This window comes from Equus asinus, chromosome 25, assembly GCF_041296235.1.
Source record: "Equus asinus isolate D_3611 breed Donkey chromosome 25, EquAss-T2T_v2, whole genome shotgun sequence".
NCBI lineage: Eukaryota > Metazoa > Chordata > Mammalia > Perissodactyla > Equidae > Equus > Equus asinus.
Genome location: NC_091814.1, coordinates 32,392,487 through 32,408,624, shown reverse-complemented (window position 1 = coordinate 32,408,624; position 16,138 = coordinate 32,392,487). Strand labels below are relative to the sequence as shown.

General features: G+C 36.7%; 1 protein-coding gene across 4 annotated transcripts in view; it reads right to left on the bottom strand.

Moving 5' to 3' along the window:
• SYT14 (synaptotagmin 14) overlaps positions 1-16,138 on the bottom strand; it is a 246,837-nt gene that overhangs the window by 11,905 nt on the left and 218,794 nt on the right. For 2 of the 4 annotated variants that reach the window (XM_070497485.1, XM_070497486.1), the window contains exons 7-8: positions 2,756-2,945; positions 206-262 (exon numbers count right to left, since the gene is read on the bottom strand). In XM_070497485.1, the coding sequence (XP_070353586.1) occupies positions 206-262; positions 2,756-2,945 (247 nt within the window). The remainder of the gene's footprint in view (positions 1-205; positions 263-2,755; positions 2,946-16,138) is intronic. The other 2 variants (XM_070497487.1, XM_070497484.1) reach the window with 1 other exon arrangement.

Below are 16,138 nucleotides of genomic sequence, written 5' to 3'. Positions count from 1 at the left end.
GGTTTGCTTATTTTATAGATACTCTGAATACCATCATCCATAATCAGAGATAAATTCTAAGTTAGTTTTATTTAAAGTACCACAGATAATAAATGTGCACTTTCTTTGAAACCAACATGGTGGACAGCTTCACTGCTGGCAAGTTTTAGAGTATTCTGTTTTTGCATGAAAAGACAACATCCAATTAGCCTCTACAAGAACTCACCTCGGATTATATAAACCTGTCCACCTATCAAGTGTTTTAGACAACAGAACAGTCCATCTGACAACAGGGGGTGGAAAGCAGTAAAAGAAATAATGACCAGATGTCAATTGTTGGGTGAAAGAGGGTCAAAGGTTAGAATTAAAGAGGAAACACTGTTCACTGGAGTGGAAGAACACAAAACTTTAGCATTTTAATTCAGGTAGAGGGTTGAACAAAAGGGTTGTCGGGTAAATTTCATGGAATGAGAATTTTTAAGGTCATTGTGCAATCTTAAACAAAAATTACACTGTTTTAAAGGGGACATCTTTATAATGATATCCTCTTGGTCTAAAGCACATTGAACATAGAACCATGCAAAGTATCAGACTATAAAAGACTGAATAGAAGTCATTATAGGATCATTATTGTTATGCTAAATTTTTAAGTTTATCCATGCAATGTTTAATATTTCAAATATTTTTATTCGTTCCAATATAATATAAAATTAACTTATGCAAACTAAAATAGAACTATCAAAATTTTTGCTCGTGAATGTTGTCATTGTTTCTTTCCATAAAAATTGGATAATTCAGTCTGTATCACAGTTCAAAGCTTAGAACCTAGGTATTTATGAAGGGTGACAATCTTATATAATATAAACAGTATAAGACAAACTCACAAAACTATATTATATTTTACTTTATAAATACTCTACTTCATATAATTAATTTGAATGCTACCTCCCAGCTAACACTATTAACCACCCTGATCCTGAAGATCTAACTCTAAAACAGTGAAAGTTGCTATAACCTATTCTTGAACCAGAAAGATCTACTCTGTTGTGGACGCTAATCTCTCTTACCCTGTTTATTATCTGCCCCTGCCCCCACCTCCTCCCTTCAGTTTAGTTCTCATTAGTGTTTCTCTGTTTCTATCAGAGTGGGGAGAGCAAGGACAGAAGGGCAAAAACATAATTTCATTCTGCTACTTTTTAGCATCTCAAGTTAAATAGCTGTCGAAAACTTAAACGATTAGCTAAAGCAGGAACAGCAAACTGATAGCTTGTGGTTAAATGTAACCCCAAATAACATTCTGTTTATCTGTAACAGTGTTCAAAAGTTTTGGAATCTGAATGTCTAAGGCAGGGCGGGTAATCTTGCATCTGTCACAGGCCTCACCATGCTCCTTGTTTTTCATCTACAAATTTTGCTCATTTAAGTTACTTCCCAGGCCGTTTGAGTTTGCATTCTGTGTATTAACGAAGGTAACCAAGCATACTTCCAAAGCTGTTTACTTTAGTAATTGCTCTTTCCTCCCTCCGTATTTTTCCTATTGAAAGGACAAAGGGCACAATAACAATTCCTTCCTTCTTGTATGCACCTTTATCGGATTTGAGTCTCACAGTTTCCCTGCGAAAGACACACCTTAATTTTATGTACAAGGAAACACACTCAGGGGAGTTAGGCCACTCGTCCCGGGGTAGAAATATGGACATAATCTTGGCCTTGTGTTTTTAATTCAGAGATAGATATATTCTGGGATGCATGTAAGAAGCAAAATTTCAAATACTACCTAGGGGCAAACCAAATATATTTTTGTGACTTTTCACTTTGATTGAAAAAAGAATTTTTAGGACATTTAGAAGTACAGTGAATTTAATTCAAGGGTGGAAAAAGTTTCCCCTCCTTTAATAATTTGATACTTGAAATAAAAGATTGCTTTAAGCAAATCTGTGAGAAATCTTAAACAAACTTAAGGTGGCCATTATTATTCAAGATATCCACTCAAATTTTTAGTTTAGGGCATTAACAGCTATAATTTTAGAGAAGTATAAAGAAGCTGCTACTTTCTCAACAAACAGTTTTGGAGGTATACTGGGTGACAACTTCTCTGTGCTCCCATAACTTGCCCCCACCTCCCAGAGCTGGGAGAGAGAGGAGAGAGAAGAGCGAGGGGCATAGAGACAGGGCAGAGGGGTACCATCCAGCTTTCTCTTCCTAGCATCTAGGGTGAATATCAAACTGCTCCTTATTCTGTCTGTCCTGGTAAAGGCAAAGCACATTCCATTTAAGAAAAGATTGCTGGTAGTACTGATTTAAAAGACGAAAAATGTGAAGAAACAGTTTTTCCTTAAATTGGTAAGGGAGAAAAGTAAAAATACAGCAGTATATACATCAGTTCATAGTACTGCATGCAGACAGAAAACACAACATCACCTTCAGTTAACAACAATAGCTATACATATTCCTCATCATATTTGTGGAATATTATTAACTTCAAAAAACTCTGTAACTTTTCTTGGCATTAGAAGATAATGGCTATGATAAGGATAATTTATTATGAAGACACTATGAAAAATTAAAAGTCTTGACATCTTACAATCAATATTTTGAATTTCAAATTTTTCTACTTCCCAAATGACTTGGAAATAGAAAACATGAAACAGATTAGCTGATGATTACACCATTTCACTTTGATCGGTTAGGACTCAATGATAGGACTGAAGCCCCTAACACTGAGAGTCCCATAAGTGCAGGAAACGTTACAATTAAAAAAGTTTTTTTCACTCACTGGGTGGTCTGTTCGCGGCCAAGTTTTTGAAGTGGCTGCCTTTTATCACTTCCGCTGATAGTCTTCCAGTGGTGGCATGATAAAGCAGGCCAATGAGAATTTCTGGAACTGAGCCGTGTTCAAGAGACTGACATGAGGATGTGCTTTCACTGCAGGACATTTCTGACACGCTCATTTGGGAGCCACAGCCCTGTAATCAAAAATGAAATCTTTATATTTATGAAAAAGATGTACACATTAAAAGATACATTGTTAATGCTGTGTTTATTGGAAGTAGGTAGGTGAATCAGAATAAAGACAAGAGTTGCAAACAAAATTCCCAAAACACTAGATTAGAAATGTTGTTCTTAGCATATTTTAGTCCTTGGATCTCTTTTCACTAAACAGCAGTCAAAGAAATAATAGGAGATGAGAAGTTTCCAGATATTCCTGCATATTTATACATAAATCAGAGAAGATAAACTTCTTAAACTCAGAGATGTTAATGAACTATTTTCTAAGTGTGAAAAATTGTTGTTTAAAGACTTATTCTTAAAATACTGACATAGATTTAGACTCAATTACATTAAATGTAAATGTCGTAACTGTGCCTTCAAAGACAAAGATGAACACACTTTGATTAAATAAACAAAACAAAATTATCTGCTATTTATAAATCAATATGTAAAACACTGTGATACAGAACATTGTAAAACACTGAGATACAGAAATTTGAACAGAAAAGGATGGGAAAATATTTACCATGCAAATAATAACCAAAAGAAAATTCGTGTAGCTACATTACTATTAGTCAAGGTTAGCTCTAAGGCGACAACCATTACTAGAGATGAAGAGGTACACTCAATAATGATAAAACTTTCAATCTATCAAGAAGATAAAATAATTCCAAATTTGCTTGCACTTTAATAACATAGGCTCAAAATACCGAAAGCAAAAATTGCCAGAACTAGAAAGAGAAACAGTCTACAAGCAGTGGGGACTTCAGCACACTTCTTTCAGTAACTGACCAAACAAGCAGAAGTATAAATACAGCAAGAATGTAAAGGATTTGAATATCACAATAAACAAAATTGACCTGATGGTAATACGTACAACACCATACCCTAAAATGACAGAATATACATTTTTCTCAAGTATGCAGTGGAATTTTTATGGAAATATTTATGAAAATAAAGCAAATAGCGATGAATTTCAAATGACAGAAATCACTCATAACATGTTTTTTAATCAGCTAGAAAGCGAAACTATCTTCTAGTGAAGAAAAAATTCCCTACATATTTGGAAATTAAGGATACACTTCTAAATAATCTATGAGTAACTAACTGATAATGAAAATAAGTTATTTGAAATGACTAATAAAAATAAACATTGAAGAGCTGAATTAAGAAAAAAACAGAAGGCACAAAACAACAAATATCAGGAATGAAAAAGGAGACACTGCTACATATTCTGTTACCATGAAAAAGATAAAAGGATAGTATGAACAGCTTTCTTCCAACAAATTTGAAGTTTTGATGAAATGGACACAGTCCTAGAAAACCATGACTAAGCAAAACTGACACAAGAAGAAATAGAATATCTGAAGTCCTATTAAAGAAATTGAACTTGTAATTAAAAACCTTTCCCAAACAAACAAGAGACAAAACTAAAAAACTTTAGCTACCCGACTTCACTAGTGAATTCTAATTAATAACACTAGTTTTATGCAAACTCTTCTACTTAGTAGGGAAAGGAGAAACGTTCCCCGGTTTCCTTTAAGAATCTACCAAAACCTGAAAACCAAAACCTGACAAGGCTATTATAAAAAATTAAAGGATTTTTTCATTTATGAACTTGGGTTTAAAACTCTAAATAAATGAAGAGCAAACCAAATCTAGCAACATATAACATTATACTAAATAGAAAAAAAAATTGTTTTTGAATGTTTCCCCTTTGAAATTGGGGATGTGACAATGATGCCATCTGTTACCACTTCTAGCCAACACTGTAGTGGAGATCCCAGCCGGTGAAGGTCCTAGCCTTCACGAAAGGCAACAAAATGAAATGAAAGGCGTCATGATTCAGAAGGGGAGGAGATCAAACTGTCCTTAGTCACAGATCATGTAATTACATACATGTGACATCTAAACAAGTCCACAGAGGAATTACAATTGCACAGAAAGGTAAAATTTTAAAATCCATACATTTCTATATTTCAATAACAAACCTAAAAGTAAAATTTATTTAAAATAGCATTTATTAGAGCATAAAATATAAAATATCTAGGAATAAATGTAACAAATGATATGCAAAGCCTCTCTACAGAAAACTATGAATATTACTGAGAGAAATTTAAGAGCGCTACATAGATATACTATGTTAATGTAATAGGAGGCTCAATTTTGTAATATTCTCCTCAAATTGATCTATAGATTAAATGCAACTGCAATCAAAATCTCAACAGGTTTCTTCATGGAGCTTGATGAGCTAATTCTAAAATGTATGTGGTATATACATACAATGAAATATTATTCAGCCTAAAAAAAACGAAATCCTTCCATATGTGACAACATGGATGAACCTGGAGAACATTATGCTAAGTGAAATAAGCCAGTCACAGAAGGACAAACACTGTATGATTCCACTTATATGTGATATCTAAACAGTCACACTCATAGAAGCAGAGAGTGGAGTGGTGGTTGCTAGGGGCTGAGGGGAGGCGGGAATGAAGCATTGCTGTTCAATGGGTACAAAGTTTCACTTACGTAAGATGAATAAGTGCTGGGAGCTGGACTTACAGCGCCTATAATTAACAATACTGTATTGTACACTTAAAAATTTGTTAAAGGGTAGATATCATGTTAAATGTTCTTAGCACAGTAAAAATATTAAAATAAAATAAAATACAAGGTAGGAGGCCCTGCTCTACTCAGTATCAAAGTTTATTATAAATCTATAATATTTAAGACAACGTGATAAAAACAATGTAAACCAGCTTAATAGAATAGAATGAAAGGCTCACAAATTAACTTAGGCATATATAGACAATTTACAACAAAGCTGGAACTACAAAGCAGTGGAGGAAAGGACAATCTTTTTAATAAGTAGTGCTAGGACAACTGGTTATCCACACACAAATAAATAAAAATTAACCCCTGCCTCAAAACTTGCCAAAAACTCAATTCTGGATCTAAATATAAAAGGTAAAGTGATAAATCTATACGTTAACATAGGGGACTATATTCATGATCTCAGGGTGGGGAAAGCCTTCCTAAAAAGGACACAAAAGCATTAATCATAAAGGAAAAGTTTGGTGAATCTGACAACATTAGAATTAAGAATTTCTGAGCTTCAGGGGCCGGCCTGGTGGCGGAGTGGTTGGGTTCGTGCATTCTGCTTTGGCTGCCCGGGTTTCGCAGGTTCCAGTCCTGGGTGCAGACATGGCACTGTTCATTGGGCCATGCTGGGGCAGGGTCCCACATGCCACAGCTGGAGGGACCCACAACTAAAAATACACAACTGTGTACCAGGGGGCTTTGGGGAGAAAAAGGAAAAAGAAAATTTCTGAGCTTCAAAGAGACTTTTAGGATGGCGAAAAGGCAAACCACCAAGTGGGAGAAGAGGTCTGCAACACATATAGTTCATATGTAGCCAAAATTCAGAATATGTAAAGAACACCTATAAATCAATAAGAAAAAGATGACAATATAAAAACAGCCAGACGCTTGAACCAGTAATTTCACAAATGAATGACCAATAAATATATGAAAAGATGCTCAACTTCATTAGCAATCAAGGAAATGGAAATTAAAACCATGAGATGACACTACACAACAAATAGATGGGTTAAACCAATAGTGTGGTGAGGACGCAGAGCAATGGGAATCCTCATATTCCTCTGGTGGGAGTGTAAAGTGATACGGCTTTTAAAAACGTTAAAAATACGTATATCTTATGACCTGGCAATTCCACTCCATGTATATACCCAAGAGAAATACGTGCAATGTTTATCAAGAGACATATGAAAGAATGTCCATAGCAGCATTATTCATAATGGCCAAAATAGCAGAATGGATAAATAATTTGTGGTGAGTTTATACAATACAGCAAATATATTGTTCATACAGTATATATATACACTATACAGCAACAAAAACTAATTATAATTACATTTACAACCATGGCTTTGAGTGAAAAATGCTGAACCTAAAAGGTTACTTAGCTGTATGATTCCATTTATGTAAATTTCAAAACTAACTAACAACAACAAAACAAAGACCAGGCAAAACTAAGTCACAGTATTTCAGATGCACGAATAGTGGTAAACTAGAAAGAAAGCAAAAAATGATTAACATAAAAGTCAAAATTATGGTTAACTCTAGGGTGAGGAGAGAAGGAACAGCAATTGGGAAGGGCGTGATGGGGCTTCTGGGGGTACGGGTAACATTTTATTTCTTGGCCTGGATGGTAGTTACATGAGTTGTACATTTCTGTTTCTAACGTGTGTTGAGTTTCACAAGAAACAAGTTTTCATGAAAGAATTACATGATACAAGGGTGATACAATATAAACAAATTAATATACAATGATAAAAATAAATATTTAGGACTTCCTTTGAAGATTCCTAAAGGGATTCACTCTATGAGTTTTTAAAAAAAGACTATACCACTCTTTTCTATAACAGATTTTCAGACTTAAAAAATTTTAGATTTAGATATTTAGATTTACAAAACCTAAAAATGTCCTATCCAAATCTTCCAGTTTGAACCTGCTGTTGGCTACGTACATCATTAAGGAGAATGGATACATACCTGGGGACTGAATTAACTCACTGGACTAATATTCAGAGGAATAAAGTCTCATATTTTCACATCTAACTCTAAACTGCAGAGGAGAAAGTCAAAAGGAATAGACATCTTATATTCCTAAATCATGGGTAGACAAAACACATAGTTTGGTATGTTTTCATGACAGTTGGAGGAGAAAACATAATTTTAGTAAGTTTCAATTAGGATATATCATCACTTATGAAAATAGTGTCAAAAACATGCTCGAGCACATTTGGTGCATTTGCTCCATTAGGATATTATACTAGCAGCATCTGTTAGAATATTGTGAAATACATTTTTCATAATACAGTATTTTTCACATTATCCTACCGTCAGATAATAAGATGTGAATCTAATATTTTCTTATCAACACAGAAGTGATATTGCCAATTTTGAGCAACAAAGTGATGTCCCTAGAAAGTCCTGGGAAAGGCCTTTCTTGCTCCTAAATGGTCAACTTCTCTCCCCACTTCCTGGCTGCAAAAATGGCCTTGTCTCCAAGCTCAACAAAAAACCAAGAGTGATAAGATCCCTGATGATCACATTCTATTTTAGCAAGCCCTGCTGAAATACAGTAGTGTTTAACAGAAAAAACTATTGTCTAGAAGAGTTCATTCTGAATTTATACCTTAGAAAAAGTGCTATCTACTCTCATGGGCTCTCCACTGCCATCAGTATAACTGCCTATCCAATATTGGTACAGGAGTGGTAGTCCAAGGAGATCTCTGAGCACAGCAGAGTAAAGAATAACCACATAAATAGAGAAACTGCAGTAAAGACAAATTAAATACAGACACTATCTACTCCAATGGCATCTTTCCTCTGACTGTTCCTCAGGGCATGCTGCTCCATCTGGTGTGTATTTAGGAATCTGTCTACTTTCTCTGCAGATCCCATCATTAGTTCCTAACGGGGGCCTGCATAGGTGGCAGTAACTGCAGGTGATTAACCCAAAGTCAGACAAATTTCAATCATAATTAGGTCTCCTTAAAGGAATAGTCCCACAGGCTCCCCAAAGTAAAAGTATAACTTCTTCCCATCTAACATATTTTATTTCTTTTTAATCCTTCCTCTCCTTTCTCCTGTGTCCTCCGCCCTAGGGTAAAGGATTATAAGCAATTTTGTGAAAGTAGAAAAAACTCAATTTAATTTTTCAGAGAAATGAATAAACTCTAGATAAGGTTTACCGTAAGCAGGATTAGTGCTTATGACAGGCATTACATGTCCTTAATGGTGCTAAAAGGTTAAAATTAGGTGAGATTTTGTAAATACAGAGAGGAGAAAAAGATAACAACAGATTAAAAATTAGAACTCCTGTTAAGTAAATGTACTAGGTTTTTTATTAATACTAAACTGATTCCATCTTACTTGTAACCACTTACACTCAACATTTTTAAGGTAAAACTGCTGAACTGTACAATGATAATTACTATAAATTTGAGTAGTTGCTGTTGAATTTATTTTCACTGTGGCTGGAAGTATCCTCTGCTTTTTATTGAATTTACACATGAAATTCTTCCATTATACTTTTCTGAAAACGTGGCAATGAGGGTGCAGAGCGTGCTGAAGCCTAACAAGAGGGAAGCCCCCACTGCAGGGCTGGAGCTGGCACTAATGGGTGGCTTCATCTCCAACAGCAGGGCTCCCTTTCCCAGCCCCAAGGCACTCTGAATACCTATTGGACTAGGTTAGGAGGAGAAAACCAGAGGAAATTTCAGGAAAGAGAAAGCGAGAACAGCGTAACTGCTCCAAATCCTGCCCCCCTTCCATCCCTATTCCCTCCCCAATCCAGTGTAAAGGCGAGCCATTCAGTATTTTGTTAGGGATGAAAACACCAACTGACTCTAGAGGATAACCTACTGGGGTGAGCAGGCGATGGATGGATAGTTTAAATTGTAGAGTGGTGTTGGAATCAGGATACTTTCGTTGCAAGTGACAGAATTTCCAACGTTAACTGGCTTAAGCAACACAAGGGAATTTATTTGCTTTTGTAACATGTTAGTACAGAGGTAGCTTGAGGTACTCATTGGTCCAGGCCTCAACCCATATCACTAGCAACCAGTTCTCCATTTCTCAGGTTTGTTTCCCAAATTTGGCTTTATTCTCAAGTAGACTCCTCCCTCCTAGTTGCCAGATAGTTTTCAGCAGCTCTGAGTGTTGTGGGAAAGAGGAAGACAGTGTCCTGACTGCTCCAACCCAAACCCCAGAAGGACCCATGAGATTTAATTCCAGGGCTTTGCAATAAAGTCGCTTCATCAGAAGTACAGGGACAGGTTGGTCTCCCAAGCAAAATGTGGATAGTGTGGCCACAGGAAGAAGACGTGGATGCAAGGCAGAAAAAACAGATGTCTACTATAGAGCCCATTAGACTGAGTTGTTAGTCCCTGCTTTTTTCCCCTCGGCCTTCAGTGAGGACTACTCCCCGTGTTACTGAGGAGCTGGTAATATTGCTCCAATTGTGACTACTTCCGTCGCATTCTTTGCTGGCTTTGGTCTACAGCTGTTAGCTTGGAAAGAGCCAGGGAAGAGGGAAAAATGGTTCAATGAAAGGGAATGTTCATGGAGCATAGCTCTGACATTCAGGTTAGGTAATGGAGAGTGAAAAAAGTAGAAAATTCTGACTTTCATAAAGAAAGTTTTTTCATATTAACACTGAAAACAACGTATTGATAAGAAGTTTTAAGATACAGCAAAAATTAATTGTAAAACAAAACCAAAATATTTCATACTACCAATATTTGACTACAGCATCATGGAGAAGTGGTTATGAAAAATTCCTGCTGTGATCAAAATTTACATATGTATGTATAGGCATACACATGTTTGTATACATATGCACATAATATCTTTTTGCTGCATTCAGTATGAACATATTTAATTTGGTGGTTCTGCATATCTGCTTGTGAGATCAGTTTATAAATTTTTCTCATGCTCTCAAATAACTTCTATGCTATACAAACTATTTCAAAGGAAGAAAAGTACCCAATTTCTCTTTTGAGACTTGTATAATTTTGATATCAACTAGATAAGAACATAAGAAAAGAAAATTATAAACCAATCTCACTTATAAATATATATGCAGAAATTTTAAATTAAACAATGTTAAACTGAATTCAGAAAAAAATGCATATATGCACATATACATTGATATTTATATACATACGCATATATGTATTTAATCAAATAAGTATTATTCCAGGAGAGTTATTTGTTCACTGAAGTTGGATAAAACTTGCCCTTGAAACTCAATCATCTTTTTTTTATCTTTCTTTTATAAGAATCTTTTTGACTACTGACCAAATTTCTTTAATGGTAATGTCTTCTCATTTTTTCTGATTCCTAAATCACTTTTTAGAAATTTATATCTTTCAAGAAGATTGCTCGTTTCATCTAAATTTTGAAATTTGTTTTCCTAGAGTTATTTTCTATGATTTTGAAATTTCCACTGAATTGGTGATTATGTACTCCTTTTCATTTAAAGTATTCTTTTTCTCTCTAGGAGTTTATCTATTTTATTAGCAATTTCAAAAAAACCAGCTTTTGTTTTTGTTAAACCTCTTTATTATTTTTCTTTCATTAATTTCTCTTTGTTTTCTTCTTCTAACTTCTTGAGTTGAAGAATGTTTGGCTCATCAACTTGCACACTCTCTCATCTTCTTACAAATATATTTAAGGCCATACATTTCCCCATAATACTGTTATAGCTGCACCCCACAAATTTAAGAGTGCTTTCATTTTGTTTGATTCTAAATATTTCTAATTTCCACTATGTTTTCTTCTCTGACCCTGAGTTAATTTAGAAAGTTTCGGGGCCAGCCTGGTGGCACAGTGGTTAAGTTCGTGCACTCCGCTTGGCGGCCCGGGGTTTGCTGGTTGGGATCCCGGGTGCAGACATGGCACCACTTGTCAAGCCATGCTGTGGCAGGCGCCCCACACATAAAGTAGAGGAAGATGGGCATGGATGTTAGCTCAGGGCCAGTCTTCCTCAGCAAAAAGAGGAGGATTGGCGGCAGATGTTAGCTCAGGGTTAATCTTCCTCAAAAAAAAAAGTTTCTTGTTTGTTTGCTTAAGTATCCAAATGTACAGATTTAGGGGATGGGAGTGGTAGGAGGATTGCCTCTTTTATGTCACTTCCTACTACTCGACTCCTCAATCATGGAGATCTAGCTAAATGGGCCTCCTTGCTATTCCTTGAAGATAACACCCACACTCTGCGCTCTCAGGATTGGCTGTTCCATCTACTTGGCGATGTTCTTTCCCCAGCCATGCACATAGCTAACTCCTCATCTCTTCTAAGTCTTTGCTAATATGTTACATTCCCAAAGAGCTTTATACCTTGACCTCTTTTTTAAATTACATCTTCTTTCCCACTAGCATTCTTGATTCTTCTCACTCTGTTTCTTTTTTCCCCCATATTACTGATAACCTTCTCACATACCATGTACTTACTATGTTTATTGTACATCTCTCTCCCTTCTCCCCTAAAGAATTAAATTCCACACAGGTCAAAACTTATTTCTGTTTTTCATTAAGGTACACTGAATACTTAGAACAATGCCTGGCAGGTAGTATGTGTGCAAGAGATATTTGTTAAACAAATTTCAAATTTCATCGCAATGTGGTCAAAGAACGAAGTTTATACGATATTGATTCTTTGACATTTGTGGAGACTTCCTTTGTGGCTAACATTTATAACTGTACTACATATGCTTACATTTATTAAGTAGAGGTCTCACATATATCCACTAGATCAAACTTGTTAGGTGTTATTCAAATCTTCCATATCCTTACTCGTATTTTTCTGCTGGTTCTATCTCTCTCTGCTTATTTAGATTTTTCTACATGTTTAACAATCTCTTGGCTCACCATCACTTCTTCTATCTCATTTCTTCCTTTTGAATTCAATGTTCTTCTTATGAAAGTATATGCTTTAGTAATTATTCCAGCAATGATCTATGAGTGGTAAGCTCTCTTGGTCTTGGTCTGAAAATATCTAGAGATGACCTCTCCCTTAAGTGATAATTTAGGTGGCTGTAATATTCTAAGTTGGTATTTCATTTGCTTTGGCACTTTAAAGATATGATACCACTGCCTTCTGGTCTTTAGGGCTGTTGAGAAGTCTTTTGTTAGACAAATTGCTGTTCCCTTATATTTTTTCTTGATTACTTTTATCATTTTGTCTTTGGTGTTTCATCCTCTCACTGTAATTTTTATAGGTGTAGATTCATCTTTGATAATACTGCTTAAGACCTGTGCTTTCTCAATCTGATGATCTATGTATTTTAAATACTACTTCTCATTTTCTCTAGTCTCTCATCTCGGAGTTTTTATACGAAAATACACTTAACATTCTCATTCCACCCTTCATTTCCTTACTCTCTTATTCATATTTTCATTGATTCTATTTTTAATGACTCTATTTTTCAGTCTAGAAGTTCCATATGGTCATTATTTAAATCTGCCTCTTTTCCCATATTGTCTTGTTCTTTCCTTGTGGTTTCTATTACTTCTTTTAGCTCTTTATTCATTTAAAGTATATTTATTTTATAATCTCTTTCACAGTGTTCTACTAGTTCGTGTCTTAGAGATGCCAACATACCTATCTTTTGGGTCTGCTGTCACTCATGGTGGATCATGTCTTTCTGCTTATACATTTTTTTAAATGTGAGTTCATCTTCAAGGGAGATTATTCTTTCTGTGGGAATTCTGTATGGCATAGGTTTGGCTACCTGAACAGAATACAATGTCATTTAAGGAAAGAATTAAGAAGTAGTGGGGATAGTATACTGGTAGAAAACCAACAGTATCCATTACACTCTCGTACCTAATATTTATACTGTCATTTTGTTTAATACTTTTTAGAAACACTCATATTCTATATTTCACCATCCTTGTTTAATTTATTTGTGACCAGACTTCAGGCTAGTTGCAAAAAATAATTAACAGACCACATACTGTTTCTTCTTGCTGAAGGAAACAGAACAAAATAAAAACAAAACAGCTATTTGGAAACTCAGCAATATAAAAGTTTATTGAATGTCTGTTCTGTAAAAGACACTGTACTAAGGGAGAGATGAACTGATTTCAATGCAGACTACGATGAAATGCCTTGAGATGTTTTATGGGAGACTATAGGTGGATGTGATTAACTCTGGGATATCAGAAACTATATTCTTGAGAAGAAGATATTTGAAGTTGGCCCCAAAAGGATTTCAGTAGAAAGAAGGAAAGGCAATTCAGACAGAGAGCATGAGCTAAAGCCCAAAAGTGGATAGCACGTTTGCTAAATGTCAATTGATCTAGTGTGGCTGGTGTTCGTGGGGAGAGGGGTGGAAAATGTACCAAGTGGAGAGTTTTTGGAAGATGGTGGCATAAGAGGATCCTGAGCTTGCCTCCTCCCACAGACGTAACAAACCTACAACTACCTGTGGAACAATTTTCTCAGAGAGAGATCTGGAAACGGAAGAAAAGCACCTCCACAACAAGGGACAACACAGAGAAGTGTGGAAGGTAGAGATACAGTCCTGCTGAGGAAAAAAACCATACCCTAGCTGCAGCCCTTCACGTTCAGAAGCATTCTCAAAGGTACAGAGCTTTTCCCAGAGGAGCAAGGGATTCAAGCTACACATTAGGCACCCCAGCCCTCAGATCCAGCACAAGAGAGCTGAGACCCCAAAACACCTGGCTTTGAAAAACAGCAGTCAATACACCCAGGAAAACTATAGAACTTCAGGGAAAGGGAAACCTGCTCTTAAAGGGACCATGCACAGACTCACTTGACCCGGAAACCAGCACAAAAATAGCAGACAGAAAAGTGGATAGTTCATTGGTAAAAGAAACTCACTTACTAAGCTTGGAGCACTTCCCAGGGAGGAAGGAGTTGCTGGGCTCCTCCCCACCAGGGACTGAGATACTGGCGGCAGCCATTTTTCTGACCTAGTCTATAGCCATGCTGACACAGATGATGGCAGGTGCTATTTTTTGGACTCCTTCCTCTGCCCTGTAAGCTCAGGGGCCTGCCCCACCCACTAGAGCACCCAAGGCAATCAGGCATAGCCAGGCAGCACAGGTGGCCCGCCCCAGGGACCTGCCTTGCCCACCAGCAAGTCCATGGCTGACCTGCACTCCTAGGCCTCACAACTAGCAAGACAGGGGATTTACCTCACCCACCAATGCCTGAAAGTGTTGTGTGCTGCCTTGCTAGAGGCCTGTCCTGTCCTAGCACAAGCTTGTAACAGTCATGTTGCCAGGCCTCATACCGATCTGCACTGGGGGCCTGCCCTGCCCACCAGTACACTGGAGGCAGTTGTGCACTGCCGGGTCACATAGCCAACCTACCCTAGAGGCCTGCCTTGCCGAACAGCATGCCCACAGTAGCTGCAAGTGGCTGGGCTTTGTAACCAGATGGCCCAGGGGTCACCCCCATCTACCCATGTGCCTGTAACAATAGCAGTCCTGTCAAAACAGAAGGGCACAAACAGCCCACACAGGGGATATCCCTGCAGCATTTGGCATGGGTGATGAGAGGGGAGCATGCTGCCAGGCCCCATAAGACATGTCCTACATAACGCCACATTTCCAAGATTGGGAAACATAGCAGATCTACCTAATACATAGAAATAACTACAGAGAAGTTGGCAAAATAAGGAGACAGAGGAATATGTTCCAAAAAAAGAACAGGATAAATCCTCAGAAAAAGAACTAAATGAAACAGAGGTAAACAACTTATCTGATAAAGAGTACAAGATAATGGTCATAAGGATGCTCACTGAACTTGGCTGAAGAATAGATGAACACAGTGAGAACTTCAACAAAGAATTAGAAAATATAAAAAAGAACCAATTAGAACTGAAGAACACAATAATTAAAACAAAAAATTCACTAGAGGGAATCAACAGCACAGTAGATGACACAGAAGAACAGATCAGTGATCTTGATGACAGAGTAGAGGAAATCACCCAACCTGAATAGACTAAAGAAAAAAGAATTAGAAACAATGAAGAGAGTTGAAGGGACCTTTGGGACAACATCAAGCATACTAATATTTGCACTATGGGTGTCCAAGAAGGAGAAGAGTGAGACAAAGGGGCAGAGAACCTATCTGAAGAAGTAACAGCTGAAAACTTCCCTAAAGTGGGTAAGATAACAGACATGTGGTACAGGAACCATAGTTCAACCAAACAAGAGAAACCCAAAGAGGCCCACACTAAGACACATTATAATTAAAATGTCAAGAATTAAAGATAAAGAATCTAAAAAGCTGCAAGAGAAAAGTTACAAGTTACACAAAAGGGAAGCCGCATAAGGCTATCAGCTGACTTTTCAGCAGAAACTTTATAGGCTAGAAGGAAGTGGCATGATATAGTCAAAGTGCTGAAAGGAAAAAGCCTACAACCAAGAACACTATGCCTGGCAAGATTATCATTCAGAACGGAAGGAGAGATAAAGAGTTTTCCAGACAAGCAAAAACTAAAGGAGTTCATCACCACTACACCAATCTCACCAGAAACATTAAAGAGACTTTTTTAAGTGGAAAAGAAAAGGTCACAAATAGAAATAAGAAAATTATCAAAGA